Genomic DNA, 9,481 nt, shown 5'->3' with positions numbered 1-9,481 from the left:
GGGCCACACCGAGTCCTGCGTGCACGCAGTGACAGTGTGGCGACAGTGACAAACTACGGACATTAAGGGACTCAGACGTGGACTATTAGTAGGGTCAGCTCGCTAACTGCGAACTATAGCGGTGCCAGGGCAGCTCGCGGTTCAGACGTGGCTCGGGTGCCGCCCGTTCCCACTGTTCCCACTACGGACAAGAGCACCCGCGCCCCCCCCCGCCCCGGGGCAGCAGCGGAGCGGCGCCGGGCCGAGGCAGCTCCAAAAACCCTGCCCTGGCACCTGGCACCTGGCCCCTCCCTGGCCCTCTTGGCCGGGAACGGCCCGGCGGAGGAAAAGCCGGGGGGTCGGAGGATTAGGGCAGAAAGCTTCGGCCGCCCGCCAGGAATTGGGGAAGGAGGGGCGAGGGCTGCGAGGAGCCCTCTCTGCCCTCGCACGGAGCCCTGCCAGTGGGGCCGGAGGGGACCGACCGATCACGGAGGGGCCCCGAGGAAGCCTGCATGCGAGATGCTCCACGCCCTGGGCAGCTGGAGGAGCAACTGTGCGTGCGCTGCGGAGGGGTGAGGATTTTCGGCTGGGGCTTTGGCTGGTTCGCTTGCTTGCTTAGATTCCCACGCCAGGGGACGAGGTCGCGACCGGTACACGGCAGATTTGCCCCCAGCCTAACGAAATATGCAAGGCAGGGGGACTGTTCCACGGGGGGGGGGAGTTGTCCCGATGAGCTCAACGGGCAGTTTTTCGCCCCAGGCGCGCTCTGTGCCGAGGGGGCGCTTGCAGGGAGGGTGCCTGTGTAGGGCGACCCTGCCTCACACGCCTGAGCATGTGCTGCACAGGCAGGGAGCGGTTCCCGGCGCCCTGCCCGGGGCCGGCAATGACAGCGACACAGGTCCGCCCCACGCAGTGGCTGCGGAAACGTCCCCTCCGCTCCCTCCTTCCCGGAGCGGTCTCTGGGCAGGATGCGCTGTGCGCACGCTTCGTTTGCGGGGGGCACGGCACGACACCGTGCATCAGGGCCGGAGTTTCTCTGTCGGACGGGAGAGGGATGAATGGAAGGGGGCGCCGGGTGCCTCTCCCCTCGTCCAGGCGCAGGGCTTTGGGAGGGGATTTTAAATCTGTCTCTGGGTGCGTTAGGCTTGTGCTGATAACCGGGACGGAAGAGAGAGTTCCTCCCCAGTTCCCCCCGTGCCCGCTTGAAGGCTGTCCCAGCAGGGGCTGAACCCTCCGCACAGCACCCTGAGTCCCGCTCCAGGGACACGCAGCACCGGGTCACGCGTGTCGCAGTGGCACCCTATGGGATCACGGGGGCCTCGTCCCCTCGTGTTAGGAACCAGTGCCTGAGAAGTGAGGCTGGTGCCGAGGAAGGCTTCGCCCCCACGTTGCCTGGGCCCCTGCCCTCTGCCCCCCCGAGCCCGGCTGCCCCAGGGGGGTCGGCATCTGCCTGGTGCTGGGCCGTGAGCTCTGCCTGCGGGGGAAAGGTGCGGGGCCGTCACCGCCCGCCGAAAGGGCTCGGAGGAGGGGGATACAGGCTCAGGGCAAGGAGCTGATCTGGACGCCCGAGCGGGCAGAAATGACCCCCCCCTTCTCCATTCCCCGCCCGGCGAAATGGGTGGCAAGTCCTGCTGCAGCCCTTCCGCGGCTCTGGCTGGACGAGCACATTTGATTCCTGTTGGGAAGGCACGGCGGCTCGCATAAAAAAGACATTGTTGTCTTTGGAGAGCCCTGCGCGCACTTTCAAAAGCTGATCCTTGAGTTCCCAGCCCCCGCAATCCAGTTGATGAGGAAACGCGCTGCGGTCTTGGTGGCACCGTTTCCATTGGGATTGGCACCATTTGATTGACAAAGTCTCCCATTCTTCCACCTCTCGAGTGTTATCAAACGGATTGTGTGGGGTCAGAAGCTATTGAAGGGACGTCCGTGTAGCCGCATTCTGCAAACACGGGGTGAAGACCGTGCCTTTCTCATGAAAATGCTTCCACCAGGCAAAACGCATCTCATCGTCCCTGCTCTCCTCCTTTAGCATTTCCTTTTAACTCGAGCGTTTTACTAAGCAGCATCACCAGGTAAACGAGCACATCACCAAAGGCAGCTTAGGCAGGACCCTGTCGGGGCGGCCACCCCCCGAGGGGAGCGAGGGACAGCTCTGGAGAGCAAAACTTGGGTGGAGGGTTGCAAGGAAAAGGGTGAGCGGTCGGGGCAGAGCAACAGCAAGGAAGCTTTCTCGCCGGTTTCCGCGGCTTGACTTGACCTGGCAAAGTTAATTTTGGGACGGGAAAGAAGGACCAGGGGCTGACCCGCTTCCCTTCCACTGGATCTGTCCAGAGGGGCTAAAAGGTGCTGCTGGGACCTTGAGGGGTGTAGCTGTGCCCGTTTGCGCGCCGATGTCCTTACAAATAACCGACCAGCCCTGCCAAGAGACTTTCACCCCGCTGCCCAGCCAAGGCAGAATGAAGAGCTCTCGCTTTAATTCCCCTTTACAAGACCCCGCGCAGAGCCAAGGCAGGACTGCCTCGGGTTAATCTCCTTGAGCAGGCTTTCGGAGGCGATTTAAGCAGCGCTCCTTCGAGCGGGGGAATCAATAGAGCCAGCGGTGAAAGCAGCGACCGCCGCCGCGCCCCGGGAAAACGCAGGGCGGGCGGTGGGCACCGGGCACCCAGCGCTGCCTGCCCCCGGCCACCCCCAAGCTCCATCCCCGCAGAGCAGCAGCCGCTGCCCCTGCACCATGCAACCCTCGCCAGCCCTCATCTCTGACTTAAAACCACCGCAGCCTTTTGGAGGATCCCTTGGTAATTTTTTTTTTACCTTCTGTCTACCCCCTATTTTTTTTAAGGCTAATAAAAGAGGCACGGAGCTGATGTGTGAGAAATCAGGGGCAAGCATAAACAAAAAACAAAGAAGCAAACAAACAGGCAAGGTCGAGTGTCTCTCTCTGTAAGAGCAAAACAGCATACCTTTCTGAAAAACACGCGCAGAAAGAGGGGAGAAAAGGCGGGGTGGTGATGGTGGTGGATGGGGAAGAAATGCTCCAGGCATCTGGAAAGATAAGATCTAAAGATCTGGAAAGAAAAGAGGATGTGGTAAAAGCAGCTGTCCTTGTAGCCCAAAGTCGCCCTTCCGTGCCCTTGGCGGCCCAGCGGACCCACACCAAGCCCACTTCGGGGCACTCGGGCCGGAGGGAGCTGGTGCCGAGGCAGCTGAGATGATGTAGGAGAGCTGAAGGCCTGATTGAAGGAAAGTCCCCCCGATTATATTTGTGTGGAAAAGCTCGCCTCTTGCAGAGCTCTAAAGTGTAATCAAGGCTGAGGCTTACACTTGAAGGATGTTAAATCTCATACGGGAACCTACTTTCTCCTAAACGGTTTCTTGCCTACTGAATGAGAGCCTCCCAATTGAAGCAAAATGATCCTTATGTACTAATATCAAGCACAGTCACAAAGCGACCGGCTATTTATGCTGCCACTTTAGACAAAGATATTTAGTTATTCCCGGGTAGCAAGTGCACTTTTGCATTTTTAAGCACAAACCAGCCGAGCACAAACATATTTACAAGTGCAATTACTAAATAGTTACTTGACACTTCAAAGTCACTGGGTTAACTGTACCTTCGCTGTAATTTTCTTAATATTCAGGTAATCGCTTTATGAAATGAGTTTCGCAGGACTGTAGGCCGGGGTATTGAACACTCAGTGGAGGTTTCTCGTTCCCCCCCGGGAACACCCCGAAATATAAGCTTTGGAGATTCTGGACAACTTGGGAGATTTCTTCAAAGACCCGGGTGACATTAGCTGCTGGCTGCATGTACGTGTGTGTGGCTGTGAAGGGGCTCGCTTTTGTTTTCACACCGGATCCGAGAACAGATCCGAAAGTGCCAGAAATTGCAGTTTATTCGAAGCGGCGGGGAATTCATTGGCAAGGTGGTGTAGCAGATGACCTGAGAGGTTTTCTCCATCCAGCTCCCGCGCTATATAAATAACCTTAGAAAGCAGCTTCAGGTTCAGAGGGACCACGAGAGCCTGTGACAGTCTTTGCCTTCGAGAATACCGAGCGACATTTTGCGCTAACCTATTTTTCAGCAGTGTGTCGCCCCAGACAATTAAATTACTGCTCGTTTTTGCAAACTTGCATCTTCCGCCTCTCTCTGAGGTTAAAAAAAAAAAAAAAAAAAAAAGGAAAAAGAAAAGCCCTAGGTGAACGGAACTTGTGGTTTTAGGGAGAGAAACGATCCTCGCACTGGGGGTCTCACAATGGGGGTCTTGGAAGACATAGGCAAGGCTCCCGAGCTGCTAAATCCCAAGTGCTGCTCAGCCCCCAGCCAGCCGAGGAGCCTGGCACTCGGTGCGGGGTGTGCGGGGCGCCGGGAGCGGTGGCTCTGCCCCGGGAGCCGGCCCCCGGAGAGCCGCGCTCCGGCTGCGGGACTCCTCCGAGCAAACTTGGTGGGGGGAGAGGGGAACTCGGTCCCTCTGCTAACCGGCATCCAGCCCCGTCTCCCCAGCTCTCACAAAGGCTGGGCTGACAGCCTTGCCACCCGGGAGCTGATTTGAAATCCTTTCACCCAGTCAAATGGGGGTCTTTTCGCATTCATTGCCTTCGATTCTCCGTCCACAATATTGCCACCCCCGAGAGAAATAAAATGAGTTCTGCTCACGGGGTCTCTCTCTCTTTCCCTCGCCCTGCCGCTCTCTTTCTCTCTCTCTCTCTTTTTTAAAGACATAAAAAAAAAAATCCTGACAAGTAAAACTTAAAGGTGTTTACCTTGTCATCAGCATGTAAGCTAATTATCTTGGGCAAGATGTAGGCTTCTATTGTCTTGTTGCTTTAGTGCCTATGCCCCGCCTCTGGTGGCAGCCTAAAACCTGGCGTCTGGCTAAAACAAACGAAAGGCAGCCCTGAGCCTCCACTCAATCCAATTAAGGCGGACTTCGTCCACTCGGTTACGTGTACATCCAACAAGATCGGCGTTAAGGCAACACCAGAATATTTGGAAAAAAAAAAAAAAAAAAAAAAAAGATTTGCCTCCCCTTCCTTTTTTTTTTTTTTTTTTTTTTTTTTTTCCCCAGCCGCCGAATCATGTCGATGAGCCCAAAGCATACGACTCCTTTCTCAGTGTCTGACATCTTGAGTCCTTTGGAGGAAAGCTACAAGAAAGTGGGCATGGAGGGCAGTAACTTGGGGGCTCCCTTGTCAGCCTACAGACAGTCGCAGGTTTCTCAGCCGGCCATGCAGCAGCACCCCATGGGCCACAACGGAACAGTGACTGCCGCCTACCATATGACAGCGGCAGGGGTCCCCCAGCTCTCCCATGCTACGATGGGGGGCTACTGCAATGGGAACCTGGGCAACATGAGTGAGCTCCCGCCTTACCAGGACACCATGCGGAACAGCGCTTCGGCGACAGGATGGTACGGCACCAACCCGGACCCCCGCTTCTCCTCAAGTAAGTGAGCCCGGGGCTGGGTGGCCGGCGGAGGGTGCCTGCGCCCCTCGCCCCTCCGCACCGCGGGCGCCGGGGGCTCCGCGACAAGACGAAAGTGGGTCCGGATTCCAGCCGCCCACCCCCTCCCCATTCCTCCCCCTGCCCCCGGATCGTGCCCCATCCCTTCTTCGCCGGGCGGCTTCGCGGCAGCCTCCCCGGGCTGCTTGCGGGAGGAGGCAGCTGGGGACCCTCGCGCTGCCGGGGCGCCGGAGCCCGGGGCTCGCCGTCCAGTGCGGGGGGGAGGCGGCGGCGGCACGGCCGGGGGGGCCGGAGGGAGCCGGCTCTGCCCTTGCCCCTGGGCGCCGCCCGGCAGCGGGAGGGCGAGGGGGAGCCGGAGGAGCAGGAGCCGCATTCCCGAGGGCGCGTGGTGGGGAGCGGGCGGCCCGGCCCCGGCGGAGCCCCCGGTCCCAGCGGAGCCCCCGGCCGCGGCGGGCTGTCACATCCAGGCGCCCCCGGCGGGGCTCGGCCCGGGCAGGGCGAGGGGCGGGCGGGAGCCTTTATTCAGCGGGGTCGGGCCGGCCGGGAGCCGGTCCCGATCCGACGCGGGGCGCTGGGTGGGAGAGGGGGCACCCCGGGACCCCCGGCTGGGCCGGGCTGGGTGGCGGGGGTCGGCCCGGGGGCGAGGGGCTGCGGGGCTGGGGGGCTACGGGAGCGCGGGGGAAATGAGCCGAGCCGAGCTGCTGAAAGCGTTCCGCCTTCTCCCTTGCAGTCTCCCGCTTCATGGCGCCGTCCTCGGGCATGAACATGGGCGGCATGGGCAGCCTCAGCTCCCTGGGGGACGTGAGCAAGAGCATGGCCCCGCTCCAGAGCACGCCGCGGAGGAAACGGAGGGTCCTTTTTTCCCAGGCCCAGGTTTACGAGCTGGAGAGACGTTTCAAGCAGCAGAAATACCTCTCCGCCCCTGAGAGGGAACACTTAGCCAGCATGATACACCTCACCCCGACTCAGGTCAAAATCTGGTTCCAGAATCACCGCTACAAGATGAAACGCCAGGCCAAAGACAAGGCTGCGCAGCAGCAGATGCAACAGGAGAACGGCTCTTGCCAGCAGCAGCAGTCTCCCAGAAGGGTGGCAGTGCCAGTGCTTGTAAAGGATGGCAAGCCCTGCCAAGCAGGCTCCAACACACCCACAGCAGCGATCCAGAGCCATCAGCAGCAGGCAGCTACAACAATCACAGTGGCTACCAATGGCAACAGCCTCGGACAGCATCAGAGCCACCAGACAAACAGTGCGGGGCAGTCTCCTGACATGGGACAGCACTCGGCCAGCCCTTCGTCTCTGCAGAGCCAAGTCTCCAGTTTGTCTCACCTAAACTCTTCTACTTCTGACTATGGCACTGCCATGTCTTGCTCCACCTTGCTATACGGTAGGACCTGGTGAAAGGATTAAACAAAGCAAAACAAAAAAAAAAAGGAAAAAAAAAAAGAAAGCAGATATTCCCAGTCACGCAAATCTCTGTCCTGTCCAAACTGCTGGGTGTTTTTCTTTTATTTCTTTTTTCTTTATTTTTTAAAGCTTTTTTTTTTTTTCCCATTTTACTGAGTGGTTCTCTGAGGACCCATAAGAGAGAAAGGGAGAGAGAGTGACTTAATTTTTTTGGTTTCGTTTTGTTGTTGCTGTTGATGGTTTTGGGTCTTTTTTTTTTCTTTTTTTTTCCCAAGGTTATTGTATGGGGTGTTAAAAAAAATCTGACTAATAACCACGGAGCAGTCTGCAGAAAGGGGACCATCGTTAGGCATGGTCTGAAGACTTGGATTTCAAATGTACACTTTGCCAGCGTCTAGGACTTGCATGTAAATATAGAGATTTTGGGGGATGGGGTGGTTTTCCCCAAAAAAACATTCGCGTCACCCAGACACAAGAAGCAGCTTCCCCCCTCCCCCCGGTCTCCTCTCCCAGCCCCGCCGCCAGGGCCAGCGGATGGAGACGTGGAGTCATCAAAGGCTTGGCTTTTATTTTCCTCCTTACGTTTGATGTGAACCTGTAGCTGTATAATGCTGTCAAAAGTTGGACTAAACCCATAGTTTTTAGTAGCCTGTATATTTTGTTGTAAAAAGAAAAAAAATACAATCAACCAAACCAACCCCCACCTTTTTTATGGACACTGATCGCCCCGTCGTAAATCCTCTGGCAGTTTGTTATTTGCGCACGCCGCCTTTTCCTGTTGTAACTTATGTAGATATTTGGCTTAAATATAGTTCCTAAGAAGCTTCTAATAAATTATACACGTTACGAATATTCTTTTTTTTTTTTATTTCCCTTTGGTTCCTCCTCCTGACCATCCCTTCCCCGCATATCGTTACTTTTTTATTTTTATTTTTTGTTTTTTCTTTTTTTTTTTCTGCTTGTTGGAAAAACAAACCGGGATGCTGCCAAACCCAAAAAGCCCCTACCCCTCCGGGGGCCCGGACCCCGCTCCCAGAGGGGAGCTGCATCAGGGAGTTAACGGGCTACAGGATCTGTCCTCAGCGTGCAAAAGGGACACGAGCAAACGCATGCGATTCACAGCCTCGAGAGCGAAGGAATCGAGTCCAAATTCACTAGCGTGATCGGGGGGCGGGGGGCACCTCGGATACTTTTTGCTCGAGAAAGCAAAGTAATCCAGGAGGAGAAATTCAAATGCCAAAGGCACGGAGGAGAAAGAAGGTAAAAGTCTAATGCCACTAGAAACAAATTAACGAAGAACTTGCTGACAGTATAGAACATGCGGCCGTTTTAAAGAGCGTCCAGTTTTAATACCTTGTAAAAGAGAAAAAAAAATCATTTCTACAAGGTTTTCCTATGTACTTGTATTTTAAGGAAAGTACAGCAACCTTATTTATAATCAAAATAAAAAGATAGTTTATTGTGTACGAAATGTAGTTTGAATTAACTTTCTTTAAAAGGATGCATTTAATTTTCTACACGTACACACCTCCTTACACACAACCTTGCAGTTTCTCCTGCAAACGTCAACCTTGTTACCCAGGCAAGAGGTTAGGTGCAGACTGCATCTCAGTTTAATGCAGGTTAGTTTTTTTTTCTTTTTTTTTCTCTCTCTCTTTCTTTTTTATTTCTGTCTCTCTCTCTCTCTGTTTTTTTTTCTCATTTGTTTTTCCTTTTGTGTGTGTTTTTTTTTTTCCCCCTTTTTTTTCTCTCTGTACCGATCTGGGAAGCTTGTAAAGAAGCAGATGAAGAAAGCGTGTGTGCGCGCACGTGTGTGTGTGTGTGCGTGTGTGCGCCTAGCTGAGAAACCGAGGTGCGTTTGTTAGTAAGGTAAATATTATGGGTACTGCAAGACAGTTAAGTATTAACTTTGCTGTAAATATATAAAGCATATCAAGTTAAGCAGCTTGTATTGGACAACACAGAACTACATGTAATTCTCTATCTCTCGGGTCCAAAATATCCCTTTTGTGAGTGTAACAAAATAAGAAGCCCCCTATCCTAAAGGCTCTCATCGCATGTTTCCCTTCGCATCTGCTGCTCGGTTTCGTTTTTTCCTCCAGATCCCCTCACTTAAGCCACGGAAGCGAATCACAGTCATTGAACGACCTCTGAATTACAGAGGTATTATGAAATGCTCATATTTTTGAAGAGAAAGAAAGCAGATTGCCCAGAATGAAAACAAACCAACCTCTAGTTTAAGTAGCAGCTTTCGAAAGCTCCAGCCTTTTATTTATACAAGATAACTGGTGTTACTTGGGCACCAAGTGCTGGTTTGGATGGAGAAAAAGGGAAATAGTCAGAATAAAAAAAAAAAATCGGATTCTTTCTGCACCCCCCTCCTTTATTTCTAACTAGAGAACATCACGTGCGTTAACAGGAATTTCGAGACCTTTCATTCTTTATACTGCGTCCTGCTTTATACATGGACAGTCTCAACTAACCCAAAGCATATTCCTTTTTCTTTCTTTCTTCTTCTTCTTCTCTTTTTTTTTTTTTCCATTTTCTGCTGAGAACATAATCGTTTCGGGTATATAACATCATGTTAAACTTGGCACGGAGGGGTCTGGAGCTTAGTGCTGTTATTTCTGATGC

The 9,481-nt window shown here is 54.1% G+C and overlaps 1 protein-coding gene across 1 annotated transcript; it reads left to right on the top strand.

The window, feature by feature from the left end:
* Nucleotides 1-498: 498 nt before the first annotated feature.
* NKX2-1 (NK2 homeobox 1) lies at nucleotides 499-6,841 on the top strand. The gene is made up of 3 exons (XM_035539877.1): nucleotides 499-551; nucleotides 5,046-5,422; nucleotides 6,171-6,841. Exons 1-3 carry the CDS (start codon nucleotides 499-501, stop codon nucleotides 6,839-6,841), a joined length of 1,101 nt encoding a protein of 366 aa, XP_035395770.1.
* The last annotated feature ends 2,640 nt before the right edge of the window (nucleotides 6,842-9,481 follow it).

This window comes from Cygnus atratus, chromosome 5 (genome assembly GCF_013377495.2).
Source record: "Cygnus atratus isolate AKBS03 ecotype Queensland, Australia chromosome 5, CAtr_DNAZoo_HiC_assembly, whole genome shotgun sequence".
NCBI classification, from domain to species: Eukaryota; Metazoa; Chordata; class Aves; order Anseriformes; family Anatidae; genus Cygnus; species Cygnus atratus.
Note: the sequence above shows the minus strand (reverse complement) of the source record. Positions and strands in the feature narration are given on the sequence as shown.